This window comes from Acomys minous (assembly GCF_964271855.1).
Source record: "Acomys minous genome assembly, chromosome: 14".
In the NCBI taxonomy this organism is placed as follows: domain Eukaryota; kingdom Metazoa; phylum Chordata; class Mammalia; order Rodentia; family Muridae; genus Acomys; species Acomys minous.
The window spans coordinates 95,551,452-95,568,632 of NC_140496.1; the positions used below are offsets into that span (position 1 = coordinate 95,551,452).

General features: G+C 37.0%; 1 protein-coding gene across 1 annotated transcript; it reads right to left on the reverse strand.

The window, feature by feature from the left end:
• Positions 1–3,042: 3,042 nt before the first annotated feature.
• PDHA2 (pyruvate dehydrogenase E1 subunit alpha 2) lies at positions 3,043–4,769 on the reverse strand. The gene has a single exon (XM_084755945.1). It carries the CDS (start codon positions 4,701–4,703, stop codon positions 3,528–3,530), a length of 1,176 nt encoding a protein of 391 aa, XP_084612071.1. The 5' UTR covers positions 4,704–4,769; the 3' UTR covers positions 3,043–3,527.
• Between the last annotated feature and the right edge of the window lie 12,412 nt (positions 4,770–17,181).

A 17,181-nucleotide genomic window follows, 5' to 3' on the forward strand; every position in this document is an offset into this window, starting at 1 on the left:
ATACTAGAATAAAATAACAAAAATGTATATTCTCTACCTCTATCAAATTAGTATGTAGATGCATCTTTGTGAAATATGATAGCCAACAGATTGAGGAATCACAGTTTTAAATAAAATTTGGGTTCCTGTAGGGGAACCTATTTTTCCTGCATTTAGTTTTGCTATTCAAACATTTTCTATCTAAACCCTTTTATGCTAACTTCAATATTCAACAAAGGCTAAAGGAAAGGTTGCTGAATTTGGGAAAATATTTTTTATGTCCTGCTTTTATTTTTGTCTGATAAGAACATGGCTTGCACTGACCTACCTACATGCAGGCCAAGAATTTTATTTTACTGCTTGTAGATTAAGACAATAATTTCTTTCAAATTTTGTTCCTTTTCTTAATGATAAGCGCTGTAAAAATAAACCAGCATACTCTGTAAGCTTCATGAATCACATACCAACTAATGGAGAAAATGGAACATTATTCAACCATGAAAATAATTAAATTTTATTATAATTAAATAATTATAAAATAAAATAAATTATTAAATAAAAATAATTAAATTCTATTATATGTTGTAGGACAGAAGAAAGCACACAGGATGCTAGAAAGTGAAATTTATATAAATGTCCAGAATAGAAATTACAGAAAACAAAATAGATTGTTTTCTGAAAAAAAATGGGAGTGATAAAAATGGATATTAATTTTTTTCTTTAGGGCAATTAATATGTTCTGAAATCATATAGTGTTGTTAGTTGTATAAATACTTAGATATTCTAAGCTTGAAAAGTGTATATTCTTAGAAAGGTTACTTTGATGGTATATAAATTGCATATCAATTCTTGAAAACAATTATCAGTAATTTTTACTGACACTGTATATTATCATTTTTATACTAGGCGTACAGATATCCACTTATTTTCAGTAAGATCTAATACTAGTAGTCCTATTATACACGTTAGTCTTTAAGTCTGTACCTTAAACACATACACAACCTATTGCCTAGACTTTCATACAGATTAATTCCTCGCTTTTTTCCTCACAATGTTACAGGAATGTAATTATTTTTGTTACTTACCTGGATCATTATACTTTTTAATGTGCAGATAAACAGGGCAAATAGTAATTTAGACAAAACTGAAGCCAAATGCTAGAATTCTATACATCTTGGTTTAGAGCTTAGCATACTACTGCTAGTATTAGCTAAGGGGTAACACATGACCTTATCAGTTAGGGTGAATTTACTTAATGGATAATTGAAGAATTCTAACAACCGACATGATTATCACCTCTGAAGGTACACAAATTCTGAGTATCTTCTAATAATGAAGCTCCTGCCATAATTTGATTTTCAGTGTAGAATGGGATAAAAATACTTTAATCTTCTAGTATAGTAAGATTTAGAAATTTACCTGACATTCAGTAACTATGTATATTAAATTATTGAAGGCTTCATTGCCAATCTAGTACTTGTATCTTATTTTTTGCTGACCATGAAGAAGCCACAATGTAAAAAAACTTTTATAATTATTTTATATGCTGTATGTATACTTGTATAAAGGTCCAAATGTATGGAAACACTAGTATATTAAAACCTATTGCCATTAGAAAACTGTACTTAGTAATTTTGAACATTCATGAAATATCTTTTTTCCCCTTACTATAGAAATCTGATTCTAGTGTCTGTGGAGCTACAGTACTATGACCAAGTCACATAAGATAGTAATATTACTCATTCATAAACATGACCTTGCAACAGTGAGATGACTCAGCAAGTAAAGCCCCTTTCTAGCAAGTCTGATCTGCAGAACTTACATTATGGAATAGACTCAGCCAAGCTGTCCCCTGACTGCGCACACTGAGGCATGCACCCTCCTCAAGACAAGAACAATACATATAAAAATTAAAAGCAAATCATAAACACATTTATCTCTCTTTGTAAACTTAGACTTTGTGGTTATCTTGTTTGGGGAAGGATATATAGTTTCTAGATGTTTGTGTTCAAATGTTAATAGACAAGCCCCTGAGCTTCTCTGAGAGATGGGCCCCTGTGCATTACTGTGAGGAATTCATTGAGATGGGAACACCCCCAGCCACTTCCACATTGATGATGGCACCATTACCTCTGCAAGGGATGCTGGAAAGAGCAGAAGAAAAGATCTGAGCACTAGATGGTCTTCTGTTTCAGATTATGAGTGCAAAGTGACCAGATCCCTTGAGCTCCACTACTTCAATGTCCCTGCTAATATGAACTGTTACTGAAACTGTAAGCAAAGATGAACCTTTTCCTCTTTAAGTTGCTGCTCTCAGAGTATTTTATCAAGTAACGAAAAACAAACCAAAATTTTACTTATAAAAGTAGATGCTGTAAAATAAAAAAGCATGTTCTGGTTCTGAAATCATTAGAGAAATTCTCATTTCTGCTTTCAATTAAATGTGTCTCAGAAGAACAGCACACACCAAACATTAAGTTCAAGCAGATTTAAGGTCTGGTTAAATGTAACCAAGTAACAGTGTTTTCAACAAGTTCTGGCTTACTGATTGGAGTATAAAGAACTGAGTCTGTATGATTTGTCAGGTTTTCCTTTGGTAAATTTTAATCTGTATGTACTAAGATGAGTTAAAAGATACTAGTCAACAACATAGCAACTTCAGAGCTATCTATAAAGGGAAAGTAGAGTTGAATTAAATGCATTAATGTCGTCTCATCTCTGATTTTTCCTTTCTTGGTTTTGAGAGGTAGAGTGGTGTGTGTTATTTTAAAGTCAAAATTTCACCATGGCTGCTTTCTGAAATATAGAACACATACAACGTAAACGATTGTAAAGCAAGGGTAAAATTAGCATGAAGATTAATGCAAAAAAAAAAGTTTCTCCTAGAATTTTTTACATCTCTCCTAATTATTACTTTACAAATATTGTAAACAAAATAAAGTGCTATGAAAACAATAAAAAACCAAACATCCTTTTCTTTCCTGCCTCTGCCCTGTTGAGTTTTTCTGGAAAGAAAAGGTGATCAGTGTTAACACTTGAGCATCAATATCACACACGTGTGCCATCTATTGATTAATGTGTATCAGCTGCTGCAAGGGGCTTAGCAGGACCAGTCCTGAGCAGCTTGAACTCACCCTCCTAACTCAGGATAGAACTTTAGACAAACTCATGGCTCAGGAATCAAGTCTACTTCTTAATAAGTATTTATTTCAACACTCAAACAAAATGAAATGGAACTACTATGACAAACTGAGGAATTTAACTGTTTTTCATTTTTTCGATTTATAAATGTAAAATATTCTAAAAGATATTCACGCTACTAACGATACAGTGTTTCTAATGTTACAATACAAAAGGAACATTTCCTTTTAAACAAATGGCTATCTTCTAAACTCCTTAACAGCCTAATAATCTATCTTTATAAAGGCTTACAAGACTTTTGCCTGTAATGGTGTTTTATTTACTCTTCCTTAAAGCAGAATAGTTTCCTAAGTTCACCATAAATGTTCCACTGAAGAATTTGTAGCAAATCTACACGTAGTCTCAGTCTAACTGAAGGACATGTACTTGATCCACTTATTTGTACCACGAACTTCAAAGGGTGGATTTTGGTAGTAGATGTGATGAGCTAATTCTTCCACCGGTGGTTCTGGAGCAGTTGTAGCAAACTGGGCCGCCTCTTCGACTTCTTTTTTCACATCTGCATCAATTTCCTTCAATTCGTCAACATTGCTGAGATTGTTGTTTATCATTCTCTCACGGAGAAGCATGATGGGGTCACTCTTACTTCTCATGTCACGAACTTCCTCTCGTGTACGGTAACTGATGCCCGGATCACTCATACTGTGTCCATGATAGCGGTAGGTCTGCAGCTCCATCAAAATGGGCCCCTTTCCTGATCTACAGTGATCAGCGGCAAACTTGGTGGCCTCACGAACACAGAGAATATCCATTCCATTCACCCGCAGTCCAGGGATAAAAAAGCCTCTCTTGTGGTATTCAGTGCTGGCAGCTGATCTCTCAATAGACGTCCCCATGCCATAGCGGTTATTTTCACAGATGAAAACACAAGGTAATTTCCACAGGGCTGAGATATTGTAAGCTTCAGCTAACTGGCCCTGGTTAGCCGCACCATCGCCATACAAGGCCAGACAGACCTCGCCACTGCCCAAGTACTTAGAGGCGAAAGCAATACCAGCTCCCAGGGGTACCTGGGCGCCGACAATGCCATTGCCCCCAAAGAAGTGCTTGCCGTACATGTGCATAGAGCCTCCCTTGCCTTTCGCGCAGCCTTCCTGGCGTCCAGTCAGCTCTGTGAGAATGGATTTCACTGAGAGCCCTCGCGTGTAGCAGAAGCCATGAGCCCTGTAGGACGTGATGATATTGTCCGTGGGGTTTATCCCGGCCTCTAGTCCCACACAGCAGGCTTCCTGCCCATCACACAAGTGACAGAAACCACGGATGAACTTCTGCTTATACAGCTGATCGGACTTCATCTCCATGCGCCGAATCACCTGCATGGTCCGGTAGTATTTCAGGGCCTCCTCTCTGGTGAGTACGGTGGAGGTGGGCGGTCCCTCTTCCAACCGGTACAGATCGCATTTCTTAATGTCACATGTGACATCGTTGGAGAAGTTAAGGGATGCGAGCAGCCCCCTGAGAGCTGGCTTCTGGGCCACTCCGGAAAACACGTGGGACACCACAACGGCCAGCATTTTCCTCATGGAGAAACACAGGCACAACAGTAGCGGCTCCCAACGATCGCTCGGTGGCTTCCAAGATGGCGGCCAGTTCCTCTGATGCGAGAGTAGCGCGAGATTATCACCGTGCCTACGTCATCAAACCAGTAGCCACGCCCACTGCCCTTCTTCTCAGTTCCTTCCAATCGTAAAATTAAGGTCTCGGATACCTTCCTCCTAATTAACAACATCGGCATTATCAGTCACAGCAACTGAGTGTCTTTTCCCTCCATACTCATTAAAAATCCTAGGAGGGTGAGGATTTAGCATAGTGTACTAGCGACTTTGGGTTCCATCCCAGCACCACTAAACTTGGACGGTACCGGTGGCACACTTACCTGTAATCTCAGACAGTAGAAATGGAGGCTTGTTGGATCTGGATTTCAATCCTATTCTTAACCAGGTTGAAGCCTCTTTGGCTACATTTCCCTCCATCTCAAAAAGAGGGAGGGAAGGGGGAAGGAGAGAGATGGAAATGAGAGAGAGCAGAGAGAGAGGGAGGGAGGGAGGAGAAGGAGAGGGAGGCCCGTGGGGTAGGGAGGAGAGGGAGGATAACATTCTTTCTTCTACCTTTACGTTTTTAAAAGAAAAAAATTACCAAATCTTCACGTACTTATTGAAAAGTATGCACAAATACACAAGCACTCAAGTACTCATATAGCCTGATCATGGCCTTTTACTTGTTGATATATATTGTCCGGGTGCAGTAGTTGTCTTAACGTTTTCTAATGAGGACAAGGTTTGAATATTATATCACTTGTGTTTTATTTTGTTTTGTTTTGTTTTGTTTTGTTTTTAGGGTCCTAGGAGATAGGTCAAAGTTTTGCTTACTGCTCCCATTCCTCTGTTCTTTTTTTTTTTTTTTTTTTTTTTTTTTAATCTCTAAAATACATTTGGTAAGGCTACTTCATCCTAAACTATTTTTATTTTAAGGAAAAAAAAGTATCTGTTTAAATTCACTGTCTAAATGCTAACTTTTCAAGATAACCTTGTGTTTAAAACATTTAAAACAAAATACTCTTGAAGACAATTCAACTTTTATCATCCTACTTCTGTCACAGTGATGAGGTAGCTGAACCTCAGCCTGAGGGCACTAAAGCTTTGTCTTATATGGGCACTTTGAACACAGCTTTGACATGCAGATTCTACTAGAAAGTTTGCAGGCTTCAGGTTTCTTTCTGAATTCATGACAATTCTGAATTATGCCTGGTCTTTTGATGTATCTTCTGGCCATCTTTTTTGCTGTCACTAAGGTGAGCATAGTTTTTCTTGTACTAAATTATATCTCCAGCAGGTTTCCAAAGACTCACACTTGCTTGTGTATTTTGCTTAGAATTCATCTAAATTTCATTAATCTTAGTAGGAGAAATATAGAGCCATGTTCCTGGTGTGCGTGAGTGCATGTGTGTGTATGTGTATGTGTTTGTGTGTGTGTTATTATAAGGGGAAGAACTGTGCCACAGCTTATGTGTAAAGGTAAAAGGACAGCTTTGTTAGCTCCAAAGCACTGCCTCCCTGTCTCATCCTCAAAGAACAGTGTCCTAACAGTATTGTAAACAGAAGGACTTTGGCTTGGTAAACAAAAGTCTAAAGGCAATTTTCTCTTTACCAGAAAAGCAGATCTCCTAAGGTAGGGTCTCTGTTTATCATGAACCACCCTTATTCTCTCCTCAAAGGTCAACTACCTTGGTCAAGACACCTAGCCAATCTGCATAACTTGTACCATCCTAAAGATCCCCACCCTGAAAGTGAGCTAGGCTTTTCCATCACTTTGCTTTCCATCACTAGATATGGTCTTGGAGTTTGATCTCAGTAAACCTTTCTTGCTACCCATGGAGCAGTCTAGTTTGGTGCCTTTACTATTCCCTGGCTTACAAAATTGTGGGGCCAGTTCTCTCCTTCTACTTTACCTTGGATTCTGAAGACTGAACTCCAGTCACCAGGCTTTTACTTAATGAGCCATCTCACCATTTTTAGAGCCAAATTCTCATAATTCTTCTTATTGTAGCAACTGTAAAGTATAGCTTCTACGAACATGCCTATGAAAGAGAATGCTGGTTTGATCTGCTGGGGAGCAATGGTGTTTGCTTAAGTCACTGATACCAGTTCAATCATTTTTTTAAACAGCAGAGGAAAGTGTCATGTACTTTATTGTTGATATGCAATATAAAATAAAAATACATTACACAACTATTATCTGGAAAGAGGCAGAAGTATTAAAATCAAGAAACTCACTTTACATGAGCACAAAGAACAATGACAACAACAATATCTATACAGAAACAAGACTGACTTTTCATCTTAGTATATAGAAAGAAATGATCCAATTGAATGGAATTCCATTTGAGATTAAGAATTGTAGCATGTTTTATATTTGTGAAAACAGATAAAAGAAGCCTCAATTATCCTAGAGCTATAAGGATACTTGACAATCCAGGTGCTGTGGAGTACACCTGTAATCCCAGCACTCTGGGAGGCAGAGGTAGGTGGATCACTGTGAGTTAGAAGCCAGCCTTATCTACAAAGTGAATCTGGACAGCCAAGGCTACACAGAGAAACCCTGTCTTGACAAACAAAACAAATCAAAATGAAAAAAAACAAAAAACAAAAAAAAACCACCCCAAAATCAAAACAAAACAAAACAGAAAATAAAAAATCAGAACAGAAAAAAGGGGAGAAAGAAACTTTTATTTTCTGTCATCAATAAGCCGTCCATAATCAAAGATCTTGAGCTGCTTAAATTAGTAAGCAAGTTTTTTTTTAATGTGTATCCACTCCTGTATCCACTGCTTATTATTCAGTTTTAAAGTTGCACCCACATTACCCTATTGTAGGTTCAAAGTGTCTTTCTTCTTTATTGAAAGTTGTATTTTGGATACTTTTGATATTCAGACAGGGCAAAGAAAATAGGTTGCTAAAGTTAATGTACCCCTGAAAGGATGGACCCTCTTACCACATTCCAGAACCTACCAGTACAATAGACCTCTTTTACTGCATTTAGAATTCATCTGTTGAAATCTGTGTTCTGGCTGTGTTGTTTGCTCTGTCTTTGATAGTTAGCCTGAGTCTGCTGTTCTCTCTCATTCCTGCAGGTATCCACAGTCTCCTGGGAGCATTATATCCATAAGAATGAAAAAAAAAATGACACTGCAGGATGGAACAATAGTGTTAATGGGTCACTGAGTGACAGCTGAGCCTTCTCTCAGAGGGATCATCCAGGCTTGTGCTGCCAGGAACACAAGAGCTATACAGTGAAAGTGTGCCAATTTAATCTTGTCACATGTAGCCTGGGCTGCAAAGATAGAGCTTGCCTTAAAAGCCCAGCGTGACAAGGCTGAACCAGAATCATGCCCGAGGAGAACATGCAAGATGGCCCGTTTTTGCATTAAGATCTAAGCAGGATAATTCGTCATAACATGTAAAATTTACAGAGACGACTTAGACATTGGCTATTCTATCTGTTCTATATTTAATGTAAAGATAGATAGCTGGAATCATGTGTGTAGAATACAATGTGCAAGGATATTAATTGTATTGGTTAATCTCAATGACAAGTTCTCAGACTTACACTACGGTTTTTCCAAACTCATCTATAGTTTCAAAGACAAATAGAAATTTCCAGACATCAGTATAACCATTAAAAACTGCCCTGGGCAGATGTTGATCTTCAGCCCACTCCCACAATGTTCCCAGCTAGACTCCATGCAAATTATTCATGCACTACAAGGCCAGTGGTGGCATGTTGTACTTAATGGGGTTCTTTTTTCTTCTCATTGTGAAACAGAACTAAGGAGCCTTTTGCATGTTCACTTCTGAAGTGTTTGTGCAATTAAAATCCCCATAAATTCTAAGTGTTTAATTAATGCCAAATCTCACTTTTAATCTACTTCAAATTAAAGAAAAGCAGATGAGCACTTTTATAAGGCCTGTGGCAGATATTTTGGTTAATTAACAAAAATACCAATAAAAGAAAAGACAGTGATTATGGTAGCAGTCATTCATGCCTCTGTTACAGTGTTCATTTTATGGCCAGTGGCTGATCTGACAAAGGCGTTTCTAATTTTATCTTAAAAGTGTTACTCTCCTTGCATCAAGAGCAAATCAAAAAATTTACAGTAACTGACAAGGATATATGAGAAAAGAACAGTATGAGTGTTTACATTTCTCTAGTAATAATTGCACTTTCCACAAAATGTTAATTGAGGAAAGCTGTTAATGAGTAAGTATGTTCTTGATAAATAATATCAGACTCTCATCCATATTGGTGGCAATATAGTTTTCATAGCTCTAAGGTTTGGCAATCAAGAGTGATGAGTAAGAACTCAGTGCACAAATTAGAAGTTATATATAACTCAAAGATAATTTCTCCCATTTGGTCTATTATTTTATCTCCCTTGGAGAAAAGACAAAATATCAGAATCATATATTTTACAGAATAATGACAATAAAGTGAGGCCCTTTTTCAATGTTATAAAAGTGAGGCTATTTTAGAACACTGGGAGCTCTGGATAACATTTTCATCTTCTGCTTAGTTCTACTATATTTTTGAAATGCTATTAATTCAAAATCGGGAGAAATTATGATAAAGAAATAGTGAAAGGGAAGGACTCTTATTCTACCATATGATGACACTGGGAGAAAAGAAAATCAAAATGCCAATAAACTTTAGAAGTAGTTAGTTAAGGTACCATTATTCTCCTTCTGGTGACGAGAATAATGTGACTTTGCTCTACTGAATTCCTAATCATAGATCTCGGGACCTGTAACTGACTGTGTCATAGTGAGATAAGAAATACAATTTCACATTTATAATCTGATACCACAATTTATGTGCCTTGGGTCTCCATTAGAAGGAAATCCATAGAGAAGGCAAGAAATTTAAGCTGGTGTCTCTGTTTTGTTTTGGAGCTATTTTCTAAATCCACAATCTTCATTCAAATTAAAATTCAACAATAAAGAAAGTGTTCCTCAAAATCAAGGTGGTCATACAAGCTCTAGCTAAGAACTGTTTATTTTTATCTCCTCCAAAAGCTTTTAACTCTCCCATATTTAAAATGTCATTGTCTCAAGTTTTTATTTTGTAAACAAACTATGCCTATAATGTTGATTTTTAGTAACTGTGTATTAAAAGTAAACTCCACATATTAAATAGTGAAAAGAGGGCTTCTTTATGTGTGCAACCAGTCTTTTGTGATGTTTTTGTCTCTTCTGGTCTGTATTGCTGTGTTTTCTTTTTAAATGTTCTCTACCATCCTTCTCTTAATAGCTTTGAGTAAGATAATACTGTTTCTAAAATCTCTGTGCCCCATCTCCAAATAGCATGGTTAATACATTTACATTTTTACAATTTGCTTCTTTGAAGAACACCTACCTAAGAGGCAATGAGGGTTAAAATAGAAAGAATTATTGGCAAAAGTCCAGGGCGTTGCTGCCCCCTAGAAGGAACTTTGAGCAACACATTTGACCAATTCAATCAGATCTGAAGAGAGACTGAGGAAGAAAGTAAACCATGAAGGCCACTTTAACTACTTTCTGTTTCTGCCTCCACCTTTAGTTTCCTGTGCCCTACACTATCCCTAAGCTGTGGAGAAGTGTAATCCTTCATAATCCAAACTGAGAGACTGGTAAAACCCATTCTTACTGCTTGACAGAAAATCCCTATGGATGTGTTCAGACTTACTAAAGCTTTCATAGTTATTGCTTCTAAACAAGGAATATAAACTTTTATGTCATTGTGGAGATTAACCTGATATTCACGGTACAGTTGTAAATTTTGTCCAGCTATGAAACTCACATACATTTGCTAGAGAAACAGCTAATCACACTTGTTTATTTGATTCCCTTGAGTTCAAAAGTCATTTTGAGTTGTTCCTGATTCCCATAGACCTAAGGACTATGGAGATGGGATGAGGGAGAGAAACTACAAATGTAATTGAAGAAAATAAAATGTCTATTCTTATTCCACCTTCCTGAAATGCCTTCTTCTATGTCCCTACTTCTTTCCAAGCAACAGAAATGCAATAAAGACATACAGAACTTTTCCTTATTCCAGTTCATATGAAGCTGTTGTGCTGCAATTTCACCCAGCTTCTCTGGCTTGGCCTAGAGAAAAGGACATGCCAAGATTGAGTGACAGAGGAACCAACACATGAACAGCTGTTACAGAGGCAATAAAATGAAAGTACTGCATCCCAGGCACTGGTTAGCATGACAGTTTATCTTTATTAGAATCAATGACGAACAAATTAAATATTGAGTACTGTTGAACAGCAACACACAAGCTAAAACACTAATTTTGTAAAGATGCATAGTCCCCTTTAATTTGGTAAAACAGCAGAGCTGGAAAGCACTTTGGGAAATATGAAAATCATAACCTCATAATTATGCAATCTATTGTGAGTTTAAATGCAGTTTCTCCAAGTAACCTAAGACAATGCAGTCAGATGATGTTTGATTGAGCCATTCTTGCGAATCTTTCTGTTCCCATGGATCCACTGTGCATCTGGATTCTAAGATATTTGAAATGTATCCAGCACAGTGAATCTAATAAAAACACCAAGGGGGAGGGAGCCACAATGATCATTTTAAATCAGAAGCCCAGAAGATGTCACCCACATTAGTAAATAAGAGAATGCATTGGGAGGATTTTTCAGCTCAGATAGGGGAGGCCCTGATCAAACAGAGCATATCGAGTTAGGCAGATCATTAGGTTTTGTTAAACTACTACAGAGTAGGCAGGCTTCTTCCATCCACTTGATTTCTAATTACCACATGCTGTATGCTTCTAGTAGCCAATATGCTATTTGTGATCATATATAGCCCTCTCCCTACCTTAATCTCTGCTAATATTTGCCATTATCAGAATGGATTGCAACATCTCCAAGAGATGGGAAGAAAAAACGCATAGTGGTTAGCATATCAGTAAACATCGGACAGGTCCTCAGGTCCTTCATCCCTCTTGGAAGAGGCATTCCTATCATCAGATCCTGTGCTTCCTTCCTGCACCCACACAGCCCACTGCTTCCCAGACACAGCTCCCTGTCTCCTGATAAAATTTGCCTTCAATCAGGGCTTCCTGCTCATCTCAGCAGAGGAAGACTCTTATCTGGAAATCTAACCCTGGCCTTTGCAACAGAACCTTCTAATTTATCGTAATGATGCTCTGCACTCCCACATCCCTACCAGAGAATTATTGATTTTGTATTCTTTGGATTGCTTTCATGCTCAAATTTCCTCATCTGTAAGTAGATACCAGAGACCTCATTGCCTCTTTTAGATTCCATCCCACGTTATTCCTTTTATCTAGTCAGGCTCCACAAATCTGCAGCCAGCACCCACTGTCTCCATTTACTTTCCTCTAATTGCTTCCATATGCTTCTGCAATCTGTGTCATCAATGATGAACTGAAATTTCTCACATCAGGGACTTGGCTAAATGTAATGACAACTATAGTATTATCAGTCTCTAGAACTCTCCGCCACATAACAGAACTGTTTTTCCATGGATATATTCTTACCCTGAATCAAAAATCAAAAAAATATTTTGAGTCTTATATCACTTCTACGCAGACTTCATTTCCTAATATGTAAACCAGTGGGCAAAAGTGAATGTATGTATCTAAAGCTTAGTGATATGTGTTCAGGTCTTGCCAACTTAAACAATTCCCCACAAAGACTACAAGCCTGATTTGCTTGAATTCCCACCAGTACAGAGATGCCAGCGCTATTTTCAACATTAGCTTCTCTTCATTCTCTGTATCTTCCAGAAAGATGTATTTTAAACTTAGTGCCTATTTAGGCTTGATAACTTCTTTTTTTTTTTTTTTTTTTTTTTTTTTTTTTTTTTGGTTTTTTGAGACAAGGTTTCTCTATGTAGCCTTGGCTATCCTAGACTCGCTTTGTAGACCAGGCTGGCCTCGAACTCACAGCGATCCGCCTGCCTCTGCCTCCCGAGTGCTGGGATTAAAGGCGTGCGCCACGGCTTGATAACTTCTAAAAGGAGGGATTTCTGTTCTTCTCTCCATTTAAATAAAAATAACTTTTAAAATGTCTTGTTATCATCAGAGACAATTAACTGATAAGTTCACTGTATCCTTCATTATAGTGGCTTTTTAAAAAATTCCATACTGTAAACATAGGAAAACATAAAGACAAAAAATCATAAAACATCAGAAGCTATCAGTTCGGAAGTCTTATTTCTCTTCATTTTAAGTGTCTGTTGTGATTTTGCAATTTAATAACTTTCTGAGGTATTTTATCTTATTTCATATAATACGCATTTCTCACATCAGGTTTTCATTTAAAAAATTTTCAACCACTGAAAACTATTTTCAATATATGGCTTGTCATTATTAAAGCATTTTCCTGTGGCTATACACTTAAATTTCCATAGATCTTATCTTGGGGGGGACAAGCCATCTATGCATTAGTAAATCACCAATATTTTAAATTTAGTTGACACTCAAAGTATGTGAAATCTTTACCAATCTCCTTCATTCAGCAATTTGCTTGTATAGTCATATGATTGCGTGCTTTTTTGACTGATATGGCCCTTTGAGACACCAGGACTTACTGTTGTATAATGAGAAGCAATAACTTTAAATTTTTATTGTATCTATCCAGGTCTTTCCTCATTTGTGTATGGAGTAGTCAGTATCTTTCATTTTTATGCATGGTTGTTTTGTATATTTACGGAGCTGTTCTTTTATCCTTGTGTTCACAAACTACACTGTTTTGGGGGAGGGGAGCTTTTAGCTCCGTAATCTGTCACTTGATTCTTATGTAATCACTCCTCATTTTGGCTATTACAGCATTATATAATCGCAAGTTTAACAGACTAAAATCTTTCTCGTTGCATTTCTTTTGATAGACCCTCTAAGATTTTTACAGCCTATATACAACGGATTTCATATAATTATCAAAGTATTATTTTATTAAGACAGGAAAGCATATCAAAATACAAATTAGAAAAGATTCTGTCTTTACTTCTCCCATCTAAAAATATTAATATCTTACATTATTCAGAATTTTATGAAACTGATGTTATGTGATCTTATTGAAGAGTGCCCTAGACACTGAAAAGTTGTTTCTCAGATTGGCTGATGACAGTCTTAGAATACAATTATTTATTGACTCTTACTTACTCCAGGCATTTTCTGGATATCTTGCTAGCCATGGTTTAGTTACCTGTCATTGACATTCCTATCACACCATGATCACGATTGCTGATGATAAGAAAATTAAGAGTCTATATGTAGTTATTTCCTGAGACAAAAATCTAGAAAGTTATATAAATATATTTTTAATATACATCTGTCTTTAAAGCATCTAATGTTTCATCAACAATTACAGACTGAGCTCTGAGACTGAAGTATATATACTTCAATTTAATTTTAATTTTATTACATTTTGAGTATATGTGTAAGAATTTATCAAATATCTTTTTAAAAAGATTTATGGAAAATGAATTCTTCTTGTATGCAATAGATCCCAACCATAGTTTCTCCGTTTCTCCTGCCTCCCCACACACCTCAAACATCTTTTTAGTATCCATTAACATTCATATCATGCATTTAAAAAACCCGAATGTTTGTGTGTATGTGTTTGCTCACATTCTCATACATGTGTCATGGAAAGGGAGAGCAATTATAATCCACAGCATGTGTGTGGAGAAAGAGGACAATTTTTGGGGGGTACCCTTGACTTCACCAAGGTCTCTCTTGTTTCTGTAACCCTGATGCCTTCTCCAGCGTAGTTGGTGCATGGGTTAGGGCCTTCTCTCCTGTTGATGCTTACTATCTGTCAGAGTTGTGTAAGAGCTACCCACGGTCGTTTTCAGTGGGCTCTATTCACTTGTGGCATATATTTTTAACCTTTTTTTGGTAAGATAAAAACATGTTTTATCCTTATTATATTATTTTCTCATTTATCATTAGTTGTTGGAGGATTCCATACATTGTATTTTTATCCTATTCACCTCTTTTCCATATCTGGCCCTCTTTCCTTACTCTCCAACTTGTTGTCCTCTTTTTAAAAAAAAATATTTATATGCATATTAAATCAGTAACTTTTATTGAATGTGTAGCATAAAAAAACATTTACTCTTTAACATAGATGGGCATGATTCTTTTCTGTTTTAAAAGTTTTATTTATTCACTTTACATCTTGATATTAGCCCCTTCCCTCCTCTCTACCCAGCCCCAGCCTTCTGCCCTCTTCCCTTTTTCCCTTATCCCCTACTTCTCAGAAAAGGGGAGCCTCCTCACTCCCACCAACCCTCCCTAGCACATCAACTTCCATCAGTCCTGAGCAAATCCTCTTCCCCTGTCGGCTGGTGAAGCAGCCCCACTAGGGAGACATGATCAAAAATCAAGCAACAGAGTCCATTTCAGAGACGGCTTCTGCTCTCCTTACTAGGGGCCACATGAAACTTGACCTGTCCATCAGCTACATCTGTGTAGGCAGCCTAGGTCCATTCATGCATGGTTCTTGGTTGGTGCTTCAGTGTCCTCAATCCCTTCTGGGCCCTGATTAGTTGGCTCTCCTGGTCTTTGGGGGAAGCTTCTGTCCCCTGAAGGTCCTTCTACCCTGCCCTGTAGAAGAGAAAGTGGGGAGGAGCCTTGAACTCAGGCACAACAGACAACGTCCTTAACAGAACACCAATGACTTAGGCCCTATGTCCAACAGTTAATAAACAGGACATCATGAAGCTGAAAAGCTTCTGTAAGGTAAAAGATGCTGTCAATAGAACAAAACATTAGTTCCAAAGATTGGGAAAAGAACTTCACTAACCCTACATATGATAAAAGGCTAATATAAAAATATATCAAGAATTCAAGAAATTAAACACCAACAAAACAAATAATCCAATACAAAATGGAGGACAGAGCTAAATAGAAGATTCTCAACAGGGGACTCTCAGAATGGATGAAGTGTGAGGAGACTGATATATTTCTCACAAGCTCACTTCTAGGCAATGTTATTCACATTTTCTCACAGTTAAACTTAGTTTTTACTAATGTGTGTCACTCCTCTTCCTCCCCCTCCACAGTGGGAAACATTATGAGTTCTGTAACCATGTTTTGAAACAGTTTAGTTTGACTCAGTTTTAGTTCAACAGTCGTGCAATAGGGAAAGGATAAAAAAAGGCATGCTTTATGCCTTCAGGGACCTTACACCCTTGTGCGGGGCTTTAAGAGGCCTAGTTAAATTCTACCTCATTCCTGACTGGGCTCCACATAACGTGGCATATACGATAAATGATTCACTAATGGAGAAAAAAGCACCAAGCTGAACCTTTCTGTAAAAGTTCATTGCAGAATACCTCAGTGTGAAAGCAAAGGTGGTCTCCTTGTCCACAGTTAGGCAGACCCACCTAGTCAGTGAAGGGCTGTGCTCATACCAAAAGATTAGGCCATTGAGAGAGCAGATCTGAAGATGAATTTCTGCCACCTATGATATGCTCCTTCAGGAAGGAGAGAAACATAGCTTGAGACTCAGATTTTATTTCCCAAGTTCATCATCTAAAAGCCTCACTCTGTGTTCACATATAAGACTTAAGATCTAGAAGAGAAGTAGGGAGGTCTAGGCAATTGCAGAACTCCTTTCTCTTGAATTCTTCCGACCTCTGGTCCTTCCTGTGCATCCCACTGGGGACTGTTCTCTGCCCCAGGAAACTACACCCCCCTGTTGTTCCTGTGTACTTGTTCTTGGCTTTTGTTTTGTTTTCCTAATGGTGACTCACTTCTCAGTGTAGGTGGTGAATTCTGTAAATTTTTTATTTGGAAAAAGAAAAAATAAATTAATTAATACTTGGAAATATCCTTCTAAAATTTGTACCTAGAAAACATAAAAATGATAATTATTTAAATGAATTCCAATGTTAGCTATGAAAGGAGCACAGAGAAAATTATAAATATGCATATAACACAATAATTGAAAATATAGAAATGAACTGTTTTTGTACTTGATTTAAAAAGTAAAACAAGCATCTATAGTAAAACCAATAATTCTAGCAACAAGAGTCTAAAAACCTGATAAGCAAAAAGATCCATGGGTACATTGGATTTTAGGGGAGAAGACATTTTAGATATCTTGGATGTAGGGGGTGTTATTGGTTTCTTGTTTGCTCAGTTATAGCTTTTTGGTGTGGTTTTGCTTATTCAGTTTGTGTGTTTGTTGTTGTTTTTGATAATTATTGTTTCATTTAACAAAACAACTTTTTGAAGGAACTCTGAAGTAACTTAAAAAAATAATAGTAAACTGTCAAAAAAAAAAAGGAAAATTTCTATTTTGCTTAAACAGTTGGTCAGTTATCCCAATGATATGACACAGCATCTGTACTTCCTTCTTGATATGTTATACATTTTTCATAAAGGTATATAAACAGAATTCATACATATATGTATACATACATTACATCTTTAGTCTATTGCTCTATAATGAATCACACTCATTAATTTCAA

Excerpts from the sequence above, each read along its gene's own strand:
- PDHA2 (XM_084755945.1), bottom strand. The coding sequence starts at position 4,703 with ATGAGGAAAATGCTGGCCGTTGTGGTGTCCCACGTGTTTTCCGGAGTG.